At 48.4% G+C, this 19,318-nt stretch overlaps 1 protein-coding gene across 1 annotated transcript in view; it reads right to left on the bottom strand.

The window, feature by feature from the left end:
- Positions 1–14,712: 14,712 nt before the first annotated feature.
- The window catches only part of LOC146036341 (class I histocompatibility antigen, Gogo-B*0103 alpha chain-like), a 223,353-nt gene continuing 218,747 nt past the window's right edge, over positions 14,713–19,318 (bottom strand). The window contains exons 7-8 of the mRNA XM_083160296.1: positions 18,308–18,356; positions 14,713–17,675 (exon numbers count right to left, since the gene is read on the bottom strand). Coding sequence (XP_083016422.1) covers positions 18,310–18,356 — 47 coding nt within the window. The 3' untranslated portion in view covers positions 14,713–17,675; positions 18,308–18,309. The remainder of the gene's footprint in view (positions 17,676–18,307; positions 18,357–19,318) is intronic.

Here is a 19,318-nt window from a genome sequence, read left to right on the forward strand (position 1 = left end):
TATTGATATTATCTTATACTAGGAGTAATTTGTACCAGATAGTTAATTATTACTGGCTTCCTAGTATGTTTTAGGTGGTTATTGCCATCTAGTGGGTGTTTTGTGGAGGTGCACTTATCCTTCAGTGCCGTGTTGATTTTAATACTTGGATTTTAGTATCCTTTTACTGAGCACTGGGGTGTTGCCTCTTATAGGGTCAGCTAAGGCAGGGATAATGTATTGATGACAGATAGTCCGCGTTCACCCTATCATGTATTGGAAAAAATTCTGATGATATTGTAGCTGACTTTTCTATGTCTGATTTGATATCTCTACATAGAATAGTATTAATATTTTGTCAGCCGGGGCAGGGTTAATGAATAGTGCCGGACTGTCCAGAAGTCAATGATATCAGGTACTGACACGTTTCAGATAGTATTGTGACTGAGTTCCCTATGTAGGGCTTTGTATCTGCAAACACCTTCACGGTTAATGTATTTATGGCGGATTGTCCACATTCACCCTATCATGTACTGGCAATATTCAGATGATATTGTTGCTGGCTTTTCTATGTATGATTTAATATCTATACATAGAGTATTATTAATATTGTGTTAGCCAGGACAGGGTTAATGAATAGTGCCGGACTGTCCAGAAGTCAGTGATATCAGGTACTGACACGTTTCAGATAGTATTGTGACTGAGTTCCCTATGTAGGGCTTTGTATCTGCAAACACCTTCACGGTTAATGTATTTATGGCGGATTGTCCACATTCACCCTATCATGTACTGGCAATATTCAGATGATATTGTTGCTGGCTTTTCTATGTATGATTTAATATCTATACATAGAGTATTATTAATATTTTGTTAGCCAGGACAGGGTTAATAGATAGTGCCAGGATATCCAAAAATCAGTGACATCAGGTATTGATACGTTTTAGGTAATATTGTGACTGAATTCCCTATATAGGGCTTTGTGTCTGCAAACACCTTCACAGTTACTGTATTTATGACAAATTATCCACATTCACCTTATCATGTACTGGCAATGATCTGATGATATTGCGGGTGGTTTCTCTAAATTTAATATTTATACATAGAGTATTAGGAATATTTAGTCAGATAGGACAGGGTTAATGAACAGTGCCAGACTGACCAGCAGTCAGTGATATCTGGTACTGACACGTTTTAGGTAATATTGTAACTGGATTCCCTATGTAGGGCTTTATCTCTGCAAACACCTTCACTGATTTTCCCTATTAGGAGCTTCAAAGTCTACAAATACATTTCACAGCATATGTCATGAACCTGACTTATTTCACATTTATTTCCTGAGGTTTCTATGCCTGTTTGTTTCCTAGCTGCTGCTGTTGCAGCTGCTCTGCATTTTCAGTGATTAGAACTCCTGTGAAGCTCCCTGAGTTCAGCACCAGTCACATGATCCCAGGTAACTCAAGGCATACTTCCTGGTTCTGTCTGCTGCTGCAAGCTGCAGACAATCAAGCAATCACCTGGAGGATAAAAGCCCAGCTCACAGTCTCCTCCTTGTCTTGAACAACTCGTCAGTTTACCTGTGAGTTCTCCAGCGTTAAGCTCCTGTCAAGACTCCCCACGTGCTCCAGAGGTCCGGTTTCCTGAGTCCGCTGTCACCTGTGTTACTCTCAGCGTCCTGGTCATTCCACTCCTGCCAGAAGTCTCCACGTGTTTCCATCTGCCGTGTGATCCTGTCTTCTCGTGCAGCCCAGGTTACTTACTCAGTGTCCGGTTATCCGTGGGTTCCGTGCCCGTCTCCCCTCGGCTCTCAGGCCGCTTCAGCGATCCCCAGTGATCCCCAGTACCGGCTCCCAAGCCGCTCCAGCGATCCCCAGTGATCTCCAGTATCGGCTCCCTAGCCGCTCCAGCGATCCCCAGTGATCTCAAGTATCGGCTCCCTAGCCGCTCCAGTGTTTCTCATTGTCTCCAGCGTCTCCCTGTGATACCTTTGTGTCATCCCCGGCTTCCAGGCCGCATCTCACTATTCTCAAGTACCCTCCGTGTTGCTGTATAGCATTCAGTGCCATCGATCACCATTGATGGTTTAAGTACCCCTCTAAAGACTCTTGTATTTCAAACCCTGCCAAAGCCACAGGGGAACCTGGGCAGAGGGCCGCGACCTGGTCGGCAGTTGCAGCGAAGTCCATATCCCCTTGCGGGGGTCCCTGGTGAATACCACTGTCGGCTTAGACCCCGCGCCTCTGCTCTAGGTCTCAGCCAATCCTCTGTGTCCCCGGCAGTTCATCCTCTCTCCTCCGTGCATGAGCTCCAGCTACCTCTGACCTCCTTCGTCCTGCTACCCAGCGCCCTCCACTGGTCCACCACGGTCACAGCCGGGAACACAAGGAACCCCGGTGCTGACAGATTGTTCAAGACCGATGGACTCGGCTCACGACCCAAGTGTGGGACCAGCGGCTCTTCCAGATGTCTTCGCCCGTATGAAGATCCAAGAAGCCACTCAGCAGTGGATAACGAAGAGTCTCCAGGGAGTATCCACTCGATTGGACACTATACAGCAGTCGTTGACACCTCCTGCGTCGACTGCCCAAAAATTTTTTGCATCACCTGCTGTCACTTCCTGTTTGGACGATCTCCAGCAATTCCTGCATACTTCTAGTCCATGTTCCAATTCAACTCCGGTTGTTCCAGTTTCCTGTCCCCTGTCACCCATGAATTGTCCACGGATTTCCCAGTTCCCTTGCCAAAGGGATTCTGAGCCTCTGAGTGTTTTTCATAGATTGTTGGAACAGCTGCAAAGTCTTCTGTCCACTATTATTCTGCTAATACCAGAAATCCTCCAGAGTACACAAGTTACTGCAAGAAGTTCTGCTCGACCCACTGCAAGGAAACAGTCTCCTGTTATAAACTCCCTTAGAAATAATCCATGCTCTTCCATGCAGTGTGAAGACAAAGTCATTAGATTCTCGCATTCCAAATGCTCGGAAGCTGAACGCCAGCGTCGCAGACAGCTCCACCTATGCTTCTATTGTGGTAGTGCTAGTCACCTTATTAGAGACTGTAACCTCTGTACATCCAGGAAGGGTGACAAGCCTCAATGCCGCAGTGCTCTTATGCATAATACTTCTAAAACATCTGTATCTGTTTCTCCAGTTCCAGAAATGGCACCCAAGCCATTTACTCCAGGTCAGCCTTCTTCCTGTGCCATTATGTCTACACCCTGTGTAGTCCAGGTCCAAGATGGACCATCTGAATGTCCGGATTCAGTCCGTTCCGGTTCCAGCCCGGACTCTGCCTATCCCAGTGAATATCAGCGTTCTCAATTTTCTGGAGTATCTAAACTTGAACAAGACCAGGCTCTCCAGGATCCATATATTAAGAGTCAACATATCTCCAGAAATAAAGATATTTCTAAACCCCGGTCCCTTGACTTAAAGATGGGTGTAATTTCACTCTGTCCTTCTGCAGGTCCTTTAAGAAATTCTAGTCCCATGGATGTACCAGCTAACATCACTTCTGTCCCTAAAGAGAAGTATACTGATCATTCAGAGTCTGCAATCTGTATTGGTTCTTCTGCTTTACATTATTTACAGGACTTTCTAACTGATACTTCCAAGAGAAAGGATCATATACGTCCATTAGAATTGGACTCAGATTCCGATTATGACCCAGTTCATGATGAAACTCCCTTCCCGGGAGGTTCTATCCCTCCCGACCATGTTTTTCTCCAGGAAGATATTCCAGTAAAATCAGTTTTTGTCAATGATGGATGGTCCACCTGTTCCGAAGATGAAAACCATGTTTTGCCTCAGGAAAAAAATAAATTGAATTCTACAAGTTGCTATCCAAAAGCCCCTGGCTATCTTACTAGAAGCAACTTAAGCTATAGTGGAGTCCTAGCCTCAAGGGCCCGATCCTCCCGTCCCTGCCAAGTTCATTGGGGTGTTCGGAGTCCACCCCTAAAGGGGGAGGTACTGTCATGAACCTGACTTATTTCACATTTATTTCCTGAGGTTTCTATGCCTGTTTGTTTCCTAGCTGCTGCTGTTGCAGCTGCTCTGCATTTTCAGTGATTAGAACTCCTGTGAAGCTCCCTGAGTTCAGCACCAGTCACATGATCCCAGGTAACTCAAGGCATACTTCCTGGTTCTGTCTGCTGCTGCAAGCTGCAGACAATCAAGCAATCACCTGGAGGATAAAAGCCCAGCTCACAGTCTCCTCCTTGTCTTGAACAACTCGTCAGTTTACCTGTGAGTTCTCCAGCGTTAAGCTCCTGTCAAGACTCCCCACGTGCTCCAGAGGTCCGGTTTCCTGAGTCCGCTGTCACCTGTGTTACTCTCAGCGTCCTGGTCATTCCACTCCTGCCAGAAGTCTCCACGTGTTTCCATCTGCCGTGTGATCCTGTCTTCTCGTGCAGCCCAGGTTACTTACTCAGTGTCCGGTTATCCGTGGGTTCCGTGCCCGTCTCCCCTCGGCTCTCAGGCCGCTTCAGCGATCCCCAGTGATCCCCAGTACCGGCTCCCAAGCCGCTCCAGCGATCCCCAGTGATCTCCAGTATCGGCTCCCTAGCCGCTCCAGCGATCCCCAGTGATCTCAAGTATCGGCTCCCTAGCCGCTCCAGTGTTTCTCATTGTCTCCAGCGTCTCCCTGTGATACCTTTGTGTCATCCCCGGCTTCCAGGCCGCATCTCACTATTCTCAAGTACCCTCCGTGTTGCTGTATAGCATTCAGTGCCATCGATCACCATTGATGGTTTAAGTACCCCTCTAAAGACTCTTGTATTTCAAACCCTGCCAAAGCCACAGGGGAACCTGGGCAGAGGGCCGCGACCTGGTCGGCAGTTGCAGCGAAGTCCATATCCCCTTGCGGGGGTCCCTGGTGAATACCACTGTCGGCTTAGACCCCGCGCCTCTGCTCTAGGTCTCAGCCAATCCTCTGTGTCCCCGGCAGTTCATCCTCTCTCCTCCGTGCATGAGCTCCAGCTACCTCTGACCTCCTTCGTCCTGCTACCCAGCGCCCTCCACTGGTCCACCACGGTCACAGCCGGGAACACAAGGAACCCCGGTGCTGACAGCATAATTGTATCATTATTATAAACATTTCAATATGGTTGGAAACATTTGTAGCCAGTTAAAGGCTAACACGTGTTTCACAAGCTTTGCTTCCTCAGAGCCACAAACCGAGTGTCTCCTGCATGTTATATTTATTGGTATAGATCAGCCAATCATTTGGCTTTCCGAATGTCATGTGTTACTGTCAACTAATGGGCTTCACTCTTGTCTGCCCTTACTGGGGAGGCTGTTTCCGCCCTGTCTCTCCGGCGCGCTTACCATGTGACCGGCGTGTGACGCCATCCCCTGGTCATGTGGTATCTTTAAGCCAATAGCGGCTTGTATCTGACGCAACCCGGAAGTTCGGGATTCTTCTAAATCGCCCCGGACTCTGTGTATTCTATAATGTCCTGGTTTAAATTTCAATTTTTGGTGCATTATATTTAAGTTCCAAATGGTTTATTAGTATGATTATGGGGGCGCCTTGTGTTTTAGTTGTGGGCGCTCTTTTGGGCTTATTCCAGAAATACAGAAATGTATGTTGTTCGTAACAGAATGGAACATAACAGAATGGCTGCAAACACATTTCATTAATTTTATTGACAGATTAAGCACAGAAATACGTACATCTATTAATGTAATTAAAACACACAGCATGTGGTATTATTTCCATATAAGAAAAGAAAAAAAAAGCAATCTGCGCTTGTATATGGATGAAGCAGCTTAGTCAATATATAATTTGATGTAATTTGAAAATAAAGCGCTGTGTTATTATTTATCATCTTCCTGGTATAATCATGTATGAGTATGGAGAGTGTAGTTATATAATCTAGTGATTAGTACAAGGACACTCTTGTTGCTGGCAAATAAATCAGTCACTAATTGTGTCACCTGCTGCATCTCCTCCTGCAGCATCCTCCTATCTGTAGCCACTATTACTGTCTGATTATTCACTGATGCTGCAGCTCTTCCAGCAGCATACTCCTGCTACCTGCAGCCACTATTACTGGCTGCATCTCCTCGTGCTGGTCTGCAGCCACTAGTACTGTCTGATTCTCCATCTTCTTCTGCAGAATTTTTCTTGCCTACCTTACCCTCTCCATGAGGGAGAAAATGCTCTGTTCCTAGGCTTCACTGGTAATGTAGGATTGCCATCACCTGTGGTGAAACACCTTTCTAATCTATTACCTAGCTCTCCACAGATGATTGCAATCATACAGTACCAGGGAAGTCCAGGAACAGAGCATTTTCTCCCTCATGGAGAGCGTTGGGTAGGCAAGTATGTGCAGAACCTTCATAGTACCTGTAGCCACTATTACTGTCTGATACTGCATCTCCTCCTGCAGAACCTTCCTGCTGCCTGTAGCCACTATTACTGTCTGATCTTGTGTCTCTGTCACACGCAGCCGCGGCGGTGCGCGGCGGGCTTACTACTCACCCGTTCGCGCCCGCCGTCGGCTAGCGTGTAATGGTCTCCAGGTCAGCGGCAGCAGGCAGCGGCAGTCTGGTGGGCAGCAGGCAGCGTGGGACGCCAGCAAGTGTAGCGGTATGTGCTGTAGGGGTGCCGGGAGGCCGGCGCCGCCATCTTGATTAAGGGCAAATAGCAGATTGGTCCTTGTCTGAGGTTTCCGCCCATACTGACCTGACAGCCAATGGCAGCCGCCCTCTAGGGATATAGGGGATCTGCCTAGGCCTGTTCAGTGTCAGTACAAAGAGTCTCCAGAGGCGTTCACAGCTCCCAGCTGACTCCGGCTCTCTTACTCACCTCTCCTGACTTGGTGCCTTGCTTCAGTGCTCTGTGTTGGTCTCGATTCAGCTTAACCCCATCACTGCCAGATCTCTCCACAGTCTGGTCTCTGCCTGCATTCCTGAGCTCCCTGGCCTCAGTTCTTCAAGTCGTCTGCTTCCAAGCAACTTCCCATTCTTCTGTCATCATCCATCTTCTTTCAGTCTTCAAGGATCCCTCATTACCATCAAGTACATTTTCTTTCCGGATTTCTTCATTTCCCAAGACCCCAGCCTGCAGTCCGCAGTGCTTGAACTGTCATTGTTTAAATTAACTTTTTCTTCTTTACAAAGTGCCGTGCCGGCTCAATTCTTATTACTGCTAAACTGCCACTTAACAAAGTATTCAAGCGTGTATTGTTCTATTTATGAATTCTATTATTAAACCTGCACGATTTAATCCTTCCTCCTCTGGTCCGTCTCCAGTTGCTACACACCACACGACTTCATCCAGGCCTTCAGTTGTGACAGTTTGTACTGACCCGATGGAGTCGGGTGAAGAACAGGCTTCCATGGCGGACGCACTTCACAGCATCATGGCTCGTCTGGAGCAAGTGGAGGCTACCCAACGTCAAGTGGCTCAATTCCTTCAGGTCTTGGCTCCGCCCCAGGCGGCTCCCTCAGTTTCTGTGGCTCCAGCTCCAGAGGTTCCAGTCCCTGTTCCTACACCTGGACCAATAGTTCCTCATCACATGCAATTACCAACCCCCAGCAAATATGATGGTTCTCCGAAAGGATGCCGTGGGTTTCTGAACCAATGCGATGTGCATTTCACCTTACAGTCTTCTCACTTTCCTACTTCCAAGGCAAAGGTGGCTTATATTGTGTCTCTCCTAGCAGGGTCAGCTTTGGACTGGGTGTCCCCTCTCTGGGAACGTGCTGATCCCCTGCTCAATGACTATGAAGCTTTTATTACCTCTTTCCGTCACATCTTCGACGAACCTGGCAGAGTGTCGTCTGCCGCTACTGAGATCCTGAGAATTCGCCAGGGTAGTCGCTCAGTGGGACAATATGCTGTGCAGTTCCAGACTCTGGCTTCGGAACTAAAGTGGAACGAAGAGGCTCTCGTCTCCGCCTTCTGGAATGGGCTGGCAGGTCGTATCAAGGACGAATTAACTACCCATGACTCTCCTGCTACTTTGGCTGAACTCATCTCCTTGTGCAACAAAGTAGATCTACGGATGCAGGAGCGTCAACTAGAGAGAAATCGCTCCGAACGCCTCCGCCCTCGTCTCACCACCAACGCTGTTCCTGTTCCTAGACCTGGGTCCTCCACAACCACACCACCAGACGAACCCATGCAGATCAACCGCTCTCGGCTTTCCTTTGAAGAAAAATCCCGTAGACGTCGTGAGAATCTTTGCATGTACTGCGGTTCTTCCGCTCATCTGTTGTCTTCCTGCCCACTGCGTCCGGGAAACGACCGCTCCTAACCTCCCCGAGGAAGGCCAGGTTAGGAGTTCTGCTTTCATCTCCCTCTTCAACTGTGCCCACCATTCCTATTACTCTTGTGTGCCCTCAGGGAAAAATCAAGGTCCAGGCTCTACTAGATTCCGGAGCAGCCGGGAACTTCCTTTCTTCCTCTTTCGTTCTTCAACATTCCTTGACGGTGCAACCTTTGGCCCATCCGTTGGCTCTCACTGCTGTAGATGGGAGTCGCATCAGCAGCGGGCAAATCACCCTTCAAACCGATCCAGTGACAGTTCTCGTCGGTGCCTTACATCAAGAGACTCTAGAATTTTGGGCCTACCATGGCTTACTAAGCACAACCCTCATATTGATTGGGCCAGTATGGAGATCACAGCCTGGGGTACGAACTGCCTAACTACTTGCATGCCTCGTGTTATTCCACTCCATCAAACTAATCCTCAAGAAGTAGGAGGTTCCAGTCTTTCGTCTTCACCAGCTCCACCCTTGTTGTTACCCACACCATATCTTTCTTTTTCTGACGTCTTCAGCAAAGGAGGTGCCGATACCCTGCCGCCTCATTGTTCCTGGGACTGTCCGATAGAGTTGATACCTGGGAAGTTCCCACCGCGGGGCCGCATCTACCCCTTGTCTCTGCCAGAGACCAAAGTCATGTCTGACTACATTCGAGAGAACTTGGATAAGGGGTTCATTCGCCCGTCCACTTCGCCAGCCGGAGCGGGGTTTTTCTTTGTGAAAAAAAAGGATGGAACCCTCCGCCCGTGTATCGACTACAGGGGCCTGAACGATATCACGATTAAGAACCGCTATCCTTTGCCTCTGATTACCGAATTATTCGACAAAATCCGAGGGGCTTCCATCTTTACTAAACTGGATTTAAGAGGGGCGTACAACTTGATCCGTATACGATCTGGAGATGAGTGGAAGACGGCGTTCAACACCCGAGACAGCCACTATGAATACCTGGTGATGCCCTTTGGTCTTTGCAACGCTCCAGCCGTCTTCCAACAATTTGTAAATGACATATTTCGAGATTTATTGTATCATTCCATTGTGGTGTATCTCAATGACATTCTCATCTTCTCATCGAACCTCCATCTCCATCGGCAAACAGTAGCTGAGGTCTTGTGGCGCCTTCGCCAAAATAAATTATTCTGCAAGCTAGACAAGTGCGTCTTTGAGGTTACCTCCATTCCATTCCTTGGCCACATCCTCTCCAGCACTGGGATAGAGATGGATCCAGAGAAAGTAAGAGCCATCTTAGACTGGACAGCGCCCACCACGCTCAAGGGCATCCAGAGGTTCCTGGGCTTTTCAAATTACTATCGTCGTTTCATCCGGAACTTCTCCACCCTTGCTGCACCTCTTACTGCTCTAACCCGTAAGGGTTCTGATCCAAGTCAGTGGTCACCTGAAGCCTCTCAAGCCTTCCAACAACTAAAGGATGCTTTTGTCTCCGTCCCAATCATTCTCCAGCCAAACCTCGACAAACCCTTTATTCTTGAGGTGGACGCATCCTCGGAGGGGGTAGGGGCAATCTTGTCGCAGAGAGGGGAGGACCAGGTGCTTCATCCCTGTGCCTTCTTTTCCAAGAAGTTTCTTCCAGCGGAGAAGAATTACCCCATTGGAGAGCAGGAGTTGCTGGCAGTCAAATCAGCGTTGGAGGAGTGGCGGTACCTCCTGGAGGGGGCACGACATAAAATTACGGTGTACTCCGACCATAAGAACCTCTCATTCCTCAAACAGGCCCAATGTCTTACAGCTCGTCAAGCCCGCTGGGCCATGTTCTTCGAACGCTTCAATTTTCAAATCAAATTCAGACCTGGGACGATGAATGCCAAGGCCGATGCCCTTTCACGCTCTTTTGAAACTTCCGCTGATCTTGAGACTCCTCCTCGACCCATCCTCGATCCTCTGGTCTTTGCTCAAGTAACAGTCCAGCCTTCACCTCCACCAGGCAAGACCTTCGTTCCTCTCAATCTCCGGAGGAGAATGCTGTCCTGGGCACACGCTTCCCGTTTCGCAGGGCATACCGGGGCACAGAAGACCTTAATGTTCCTGTTGCGGTCATACTGGTGGCCTACCATCCGTCGCGATGTAAACTCCTTTGTCGCTTCCTGTGTAAAGTGCGCTCAGCATAAGTCCTCCAGAACGTCTCCTGTCGGTCCTCTTCTACCTCTAGCCATACCAACAGAACCATGGTCCCACCTGTCTATGGACTTTATTTGCGAACTTCCTCCCTCCAAAGGGCATACAGTAATTTGGGTGGTGGTCGACCGCTTTTCAAAGATGGTGCACTTCTTCCCATTGAAAGGTCTTCCATCTGCTCCAGTGTTGGCTCAGCTCTTCATTTCCACCATCTTCAAACTCCATGGGTTGCCCAAAGAGATTATTTCTGACCGTGGCGTGCAGTTCGTCGCAAAGTTTTGGAGGGCCCTCTGTTCTGCTGTACAAGTCAAGCTCAAGTTCTCCACTGCTTTCCACCCACAAACCAACGGGCAGACAGAACGAGTCAACCAAGACTTGGAGGCCTTCATTCGTTTGTTCGTCTCTTCCTCTCAAGACGACTGGGTAGACCTTCTGCCTTGGGCGGAATTTGCGCACAACAATTCTTATCATTCTTCCTCCGGCACCACTCCCTTTTTCACTGTCTTTGGCAAGCATCCCCGATCTCCGGAGTTCTCAGATCTATCATTGTCCGAAGTCCCTGCAGCTGCTTCTTCCCTACAACGGTTTGCAAAGATCTGGTCAGACGTCCATACAGCTCTCCTCAAAGCATCCGCTCGATATAAAAGGATGGCGGACAGGAAAAGAAGAGCAGCTCCTAAGTTGAAGGTTGGAGATCGAGTATGGCTGTCTACCCGCCATATACGCCTTCGGTTACCGTCCATGAAGCTGGCTCCTCGGTTCATCGGGCCGTACCCGATCACTCAGGTTATTAATCCGGTGGCCTACAGACTACAGCTCCCTCCTTCCTTAAAAATATCAAATTCGTTCCAATTGTCTCTTCTGAAACCTTTGCGTTTGAACTTATATCAGAAGAAGGTGCCTAAACCGCCCAAGATTGGCTCGGAAAGAGAGACAGAGTTCGAGGTGAGGCGCATTATCGACTCACGTTGCCGCAATACCCATCTTCAGTATCTGGTAGAGTGGCTTGGATTCGGTCCTGAAGAGAATTCCTGGGTTGATGCTGCAGATCTTCATGCTCCTCGTCTGGTGAGACAGTTCTTTCAAAGAAATCCACACAAGGTGCGTAGGTGCCCTGGGGTCACCCAGAAAGGGGGGGGGTACTGTCACACGCAGCCGCGGCGGTGCGCGGCGGGCTTACTACTCACCCGTTCGCGCCCGCCGTCGGCTAGCGTGTAATGGTCTCCAGGTCAGCGGCAGCAGGCAGCGGCAGTCTGGTGGGCAGCAGGCAGCGTGGGACGCCAGCAAGTGTAGCGGTATGTGCTGTAGGGGTGCCGGGAGGCCGGCGCCGCCATCTTGATTAAGGGCAAATAGCAGATTGGTCCTTGTCTGAGGTTTCCGCCCATACTGACCTGACAGCCAATGGCAGCCGCCCTCTAGGGATATAGAGGATCTGCCTAGGCCTGTTCAGTGTCAGTACAAAGAGTCTCCAGAGGCGTTCACAGCTCCCAGCTGACTCCGGCTCTCTGACTCACCTCTCCTGACTTGGTGCCTTGCTTCAGTGCTCTGTGTTGGTCTCGATTCAGCTTAACCCCATCGCTGCCAGATCTCTCCACAGTCTGGTCTCTGCCTGCATCCCTGAGCTCCCTGGCCTCAGTTCTTCAAGTCGTCTGCTTCCAAGCAACTTCCCATTCTTCTGTCATCATCCATCTTCTTTCAGTCTTCAAGGATCCCTCATTACCATCAAGTACATTCTCTTTCCGGATTTCTTCATTTCCCAAGACCCCAGCCTGCAGTCCGCAGTGCTTGAACTGTCATTGTTTAAATGAACTTTTTCTTCTTTACAAAGTGCCGTGCCGGCTCAATTCTTATTACTGCTAAACTGCCACTTAACAAAGTATTCAAGCGTGTATTGTTCTATTTATGAATTCTATTATTAAACCTGCACGATTTAATCCTTCCTCCTCTGGTCCGTCTCCGGTTGCTACACACCACACGACTTCATCCAGCCCTTCAGTTGTGACAGTCTCCTCCTGCAGAACCTTTCTGCTACCTGTAGCCACTATTACTGTCTGATTCTTTGTCTTCTTCTGCAGAACCTTCCTTCTACCTGCAGCCACTATAACTGTCTGGTCTTGTGTCTCCTCCTGCAGAACCTTCCTGCTGCTTGTAGCCACTATTATTTTCCAGTCTTGTGTCTTCTCCTGCAGAACCTTCCTGCTGCCTGTAGCCACTATTACTGTCCGGTCTTGTGTCTCCTCCTGCAGAACCTTCCTGCTGCTTGTATCCACGATTACTGTCTGGTCATGTGTCTTCTCCTGCAGAACCTTCCTGCTGCTTGTAGCCACTATTATTTTCTAGTCTTGTGTCTCCTCCTGCAGAACCTTCCTGCTGCCTGTAGCCACTATTACTGTCCGGTCTTGTGTCTCCTCCTGCAGAACCTTCCTGCTGCTTGTATCCACGATTACTGTCTGGTCATGTGTCTTCTCCTGCAGAACCTTCCTGCAGCTTGTAGCCACTATTACTGTCTGGTCTTGTGTCTCCTCCTGCAGAACCTTCCTGCTGCTTGTAGCCACTATTACTGTCTGGTGTTGTGTCTCCTCCTGCTGAACCTTCCTGGTACCTGCCGTCATGATTATTGACTGATGCTAAGTCCACACAGGCTTTATCTCTAGGGGGCCCAGTGGCTGTGCAGGAGGGATTACAGCAGGGATCAGAGATTACTGCTGCGGTCCCTCCTAGATACATTCTGGGTATACTTGTATTTGCGGCTAACCTCGGGTGTTCTCAGGGATCCAGCTGCAAATATCAAATGATAAATGGGTCCCTAGCAGAGGCATTCTCCATCTCAGAACTCAAGGCACACGAACCATGTCTGTTTTAGGGATATTCAGGCTTCAGTGCAGATCGTTATGTAAAAATAACTGAAGTACTAATTAAGGGGCCCCTTTATCATGGTTGCATATTTAATGTGATCTGGGTACGATATTACTTAGCACAGACAGGGCCAGGGGTTCCTAAAAGTAGACTGCCCCTGTGATGTGAACAGTGAGCTGCTGATTGGTCTGCATATGCTTGGTCAAAAATGACCGGCGCTACACATCAACCACTTCCAGGGGGACCCTCTGCCAACCAGCTATGTGGTGTAGGCTTTCATATGGAGCTAGCTATGGGTGCTAATATTGAGAATGCATCACATTCCGGATACTGGTAATTCGGGCAGCATTGTATCCCCCAATAGAAACCTATGAGAGTGCAGCTGTGGGCATATGACCCTCTCCAGGAGGGACACATTCTCTTCTCCTGCATTTCCCTCATAATGCATGATTGCCATCACCTGTGTGTCAGCAACTTTCTTATCGTAACCTGTTCCACACAGATGAAGGTAATCATGCATAAAGAAGAAAGTCTAGGAGCAGAGCATTGTGTCCCTCCTGGAGAGGGTCATGTTGGGAGGTATGCTGTGGGTGGTAATGGAGGGATCGCAGCCAGTATCTAGGATACTTGCTGCGGTCCCTCCTTCATAAATTCAGGGGATACCTGATATTTGCGGCTAACCCCCAAGGAAATAGCCACAAATATACAATAATAAATGGGCCCCTTAGGTCACCTGTGCTCAAGCATGACTATCACTAAAACCTGGATGGAGGTTGGGAATGCTGGTATTAGCGCTTGTATCTCTCTATTCCCATTCAGTGGATTGGAAGATTCCTGCACAAGTTCCTGTGCTCCGATCAGTTCCTGAGCATTTGTCTGAGCCCCCGGCACCTCCCCACATCTGTATCCCGGCAGGATGGGATATATCCTGATTGCTGGCAGACAATGATGAATACCTGGCTTATACTATAAGGAGCATTACACACATTTGATAGATGAGCCCTGATTGGACAGCACAGCTGCATCTCCAGCTTCTATCTATTTAGTAAAGCTTCTAAGAATGAAATGAGTGGATGTTGCCAATCAGATCCTGTGTAACATTTTATAGGATGCTATAGGAGTAGGGGTGGGGAACCTTTTTTGTGCCAAGTGCCAATTGTATGGTGGAAAAATCCTTCAGGGGCCATATGTAAAAATTACAATTTGTCCTGCTGCAGCCACCCCACGCTCCAGCAACTGCCGCTGAATAGGACTGATAGTCTCTGGCTGCTGTTGATTAAGAGGAATCTCGCAAGAACTACCGACATCTCGCAAGAAGTCCCCTGTACTTGACTCCCGGCAAAGCCGCCGGGTGGGTAGGAGGGCCACTCAGACCGGCTACAGGGGCCGCATACGGCCCCCGGGCCTGAGGTCCCCCACCACTGCTATAGAGAAATGATAGAAGGAAGCTGGTTGCTGTTGGCAACAATCACATTTTTAGAAGCTCTAGTAAATGTACCCATAAGAGTCTGACACTACAGTCCTTTCTCCCACTGGCAGACTTGTATCACACACACAGTGGGGTTGTCAGGCCCCTCCCATGTGTATGAACAGGAAGCTCACAGAGATGAGCACTGACAGCACTGCTGCTCCAGGCTCTGACAGCACTGCCGCCCAGGCTCTGACGCATACCTCCCAACTGTCACGATTTCCACGGGAACGTCCTGATATTCGGGGACGTTCCCGCGTCCCGCCCGGGGCCGCCATTGTCCCGCGGTGGGGGGGACAGTTGGGAGCCCCCCCAGATTGCCGAGAATAGACGCTGTGCGCATGCGCACAGCATCTATTCAGCGGCGAAAACGGGGGCGTGGCCGGAGTTCGCGTCACCCCGTGAGGCCACACCCCCTTTTATCGAGGCCACGCCCCCTTTTCGGCCTTCAAAAGTTGGGAGATATGCTGACGCACTGACAGCACTGCTGCTCTGGGCTCTGACGCACTGACAGTACTGCTGCCCCAGGCTCTGACTTACTGACAGCACTGCTGCCCCAGGCTCTGACAGACTCATGCAGCTGTAAGAGGGAGGTGATGGGTTGGGAGGGAGGGAGGGAGGGCGGGTGCTGGATCCCAGGTCAGTAGGACTATGCACACTAACATTTCCAATAAAGGACTGGACTGTGGTCAGAGTGTCTGAGTACAGCCAGCAGGGTATGATATCAGGATTTCCTTGTTGCGGTCAGAAGATTTTGTAAATAGCACTTTTATGTACATGGACAGTAAATAATAATTTCCCCACTTCACTGTAGGGGGCTCTGGGGTGCATTCTACTGCTCCACATGAGTCACAGTGTAAGCTACAGGTAATCCAGATGATGCGCTAGTCATGTGTTATATATAAATACTGAGCAAGCTTATTACCCATTTATGTGCAGGTTATAGGACATTACAATGTATAAGCCTACCGAACAGTTATAGCGCCACCTTTCAGTGACTTTATGAAATAAATATTTTTATTTAACAAATCGCTACAACATCGTTAGAATAATCTGTAGTACAAATTGTTACATTCGGAGCTATAGAACGCGCTCCAGAGCCCTCTGACGTGGGTAACTTATTTCTGCTACAGTAACCCTGTATCTGTACATGTGGGGAAGGGCTTCTTATCACTGGGACACTATTCAGCAGTCTCCACACCGGGACGTGGCTCAGTAGTCACCTGATCAGTCACTAGCCCAGGCCCCAATCCCTACATATGTTATACACATTTCATGTATTCTGTCATCCTACGTAATCCCATTACACCCTTCCATCATACCCCATGTCATCCAGTGGTCCACTCCCGATTTATCAGTCCTTCCCTACATGTTCCTGTGTGACCAGATATATCCCTATTACTCAGGTGGGTATAAGCAGGAGACTGGCAGCAGAGGCAGGAAGGTGTCTCTCCTCTGCCTCCTCCTTCCCTACATGTTCCTGTGTGACCAGATAAATCCCTATTACTCAGCCCAGAGTCACTCAGGTGGGTATAAGCAGGAGAGCGGCAGCAGGAGGAAGGTGTCTCTCCTCCGCCTCCTCCTTCTCTACATGTTCCTGTGTGACCGGTACATCTCTATTACTCAGCCCAGAGTCACTCAGGTGGGTATAAGCAGGAGAGCGGCAGCAGGAGGAAGGTGTCTCTCCTCCGCCTCCTCCTTCCCTACATGTTCCTGTGTGACCAGATAAATCCCTATTACTCAGCCCAGAGTCACTCAGGTGGGTATAAGCAGGAGAGCGGCAGCAGGAGGAAGGTGTCTCTCCTCCGCCTCCTCCTTCTCTACATGTTCCTGTGTGACCGGTACATCTCTATTACTCAGCCCAGAGTCACTCAGGTGGGTATAAGCAGGAGAGCGGCAGCAGGAGGAAGGTGTCTCTCCTCCGCCTCCTCCTTCTCTACATGTTCCTGTGTGACCGGTACATCCCTATTACTCATCCCAGAGTCACTCAGGTGGGTATAAGCAGGAGATCGGCAGGCGTCTCTCCTCCACCTCCTCCTTCCCTACATGTTCCCATGTGACCGGATACATTCCTATTACTCAGCCCAGAGTCACTCAGGTGGGTATAAGCAGGAAAGTGTCTCTCCTCTACCTCCTCCTTCCCTACATGTTCCTGTGTGACCAGATAAATCCCTATTACTCAGCCCAGAGTCACTCAGGTATAAGCAGGAGAGCAGCAGCAGCAGGAAGGTGTCTCTCCTCTGCCTCCTCCTCCCCTACATGTTCCTGTGTGACCAGATAAATCCCTATGATTTATTTATTAACAGTTTTTTATACAGCGCAGCATTTTCCATTGCACTTTACAAAAGGACTCAGCCCAGAGTCACTCAGGTATAAGCAGGAGAACGGCAGCAGCCAGAGAGTCCCAGGTGGAACAAGGCAGCTGGAGATGGGACTCAGGAAATTATTCTGAAAATTGAGCTACAAAAAATTATATGATTAAAGATCATAATAAAAATCATAAAACGTAAATCCCAACACTTTATTGCAGATATGATGTGATCAAAATTAGAAGAAAAAATTCAGCTAAAAAAAAGAAAGAAAAAAGACCAAGCTGAAATCCTGACACCTTATTGCAGATCTAATTCACTATGACTTAGAAATTACCCAGAATCCTTTGCATCTGGAAGATTCAGCAGAGGTAACGGTGAGCGGGAATAGTGTAGGACCCTACCTCTATCATACACTGGGGGGGTCTCTGTTGGGTGAGTTATCATGTACAGGGATATATAACCTCCATATCACAGGGGGCCCAGGTCACTGGCTGCACATAACCGGAGTTACTGTATATGACAGGTTCCCTGTATGTTATACGGCCTCAGATGTACACAGAACAAGCAGAAGACAAGCAGGGGGATGGGTGGGAATCTGTCCTGGTCTATGGCAGCAGCATCTCTCAGCATCTCTCCTCTGTGCGGCTCCTCCATCTACAATGACAGAGAATCCAATGTCATAGTCACAGAAGAGGCCGTAATAGTGATGTCAGTATGTCTGATCATTATCTGTATAACATGGGGCCCTCATATACTTACCAGCTGTGACCTCACCTATCTCTGGTTATATAATATACACACAGGATACTGTAACATGTTTGTGAGATTACAGGAGGAGCCGTCACCTCTTCTGTCACAGACAGGCAGATATAAGTACAGAGACTGACAGGTGAGGAGGACGCTCAGCTGCAGGTATACTAGTGTATACGGACTGCGCCCATCTCACTGACGCCAGTATAGCAGATGGTGATATGTGCGGTCTCTTACACAGGGGATATCTATCACTCTGTCCCTGTCACAGCAATATACATCCAGATATAGTGGTCACTGGCTGCTAATATATAACTCAGATACTTGTTGTTCTGCTGTCAGACCAGTGACTGATACAGAGACATCTACAGATAATAACACCTCTGTATATAATATATAATAACACAGATGTACATGTGATACCCCGACTGTACTAACTGACATCCCTGCCCCCATACATTACACCCACAGTACTGTATTACTCCAATAACTCCATTATATCCATGTGTGAGGACGTCACACACTCTAGTACTTACACTCAGGCTTTCTCTGCAGTGTTGGTGTCATCAGAGGACGTGTCTGCGGCTGTGAGGAGATAACACTATAGTTATAATACACTATATACACCCCACAGATACAGCAGCCCCCTCACACCGACTGTACAGTGATTACAGTATATATACCCCACAGACACAACCAAGCCAGTATGTTTTTCACTTGTTTATTCTGTAAATAAAGGTTGGCTTCATAGGTAGGAGGTCCGTCAATATTGGATCACATTTTAAAAGATTGAAATTCTTATTGACAATCTCTTTTTGTTTGTGTTTTTACATGCATTTGTGACAAGTTTTTGGGGACATCCCCTATCCAGAAAGGATTCCGCCATGAAACTGCTCTGAGACTGATATGTTTCAAAATCTAAACAGTTCCTGCATAAACATAGGAACTGTCCCTTTGATATATTTGACTTCCAGGGGGGGGGGGGGGGGGTGGACTTGGTGGTAATGTGTGCTGTGAAAGCGTAAGTATGAATTTGTACTGACCTCTTTATTGTAGTTGGATGTGTGTATCTGGTTGTCCTTTATAAGAGCAAATTAATTGATCTGAGTGGGATGATATGTGTGTGTGTGTGTGTGTGTGTAATTTGTAACTTAAATGGGTTAGTGTTCATGTGAATGATGAAGGACTGTGCTGAAAGTGCATCCCCATCCCAAATGAAAAAAAAGGTCATCAATATAACAGCCATGGAGGACCAGGTGTGCCCCATGTCCACCACCCCACACGAGCTGGCCTACGACCATGCCCATGTATAGGTTGGCGTAACTAGGGGCAAACCTGGTCCCCATGGCCATACCCATCACCTGTAAATCATAAGTGGAATTAAACAGAAAATAATTGTGATGTCAGATGATCCAGATGGAATCCAATAAAAAAAGTGATATGTGTATCACTGAGGTCACCATCACATTGTAATCTGTCAGATATAGCTTTAAGACCCAAATGATGTGGAATGTTTGGTATATAAATTTGTGACGTCGTGTATGAGA

The sequence above is a fragment of the Crinia signifera genome, chromosome 9 (assembly GCF_055691185.1).
Source record: "Crinia signifera chromosome 9, ASM5569118v1, whole genome shotgun sequence".
Lineage (NCBI taxonomy): Eukaryota > Metazoa > Chordata > Amphibia > Anura > Myobatrachidae > Crinia > Crinia signifera.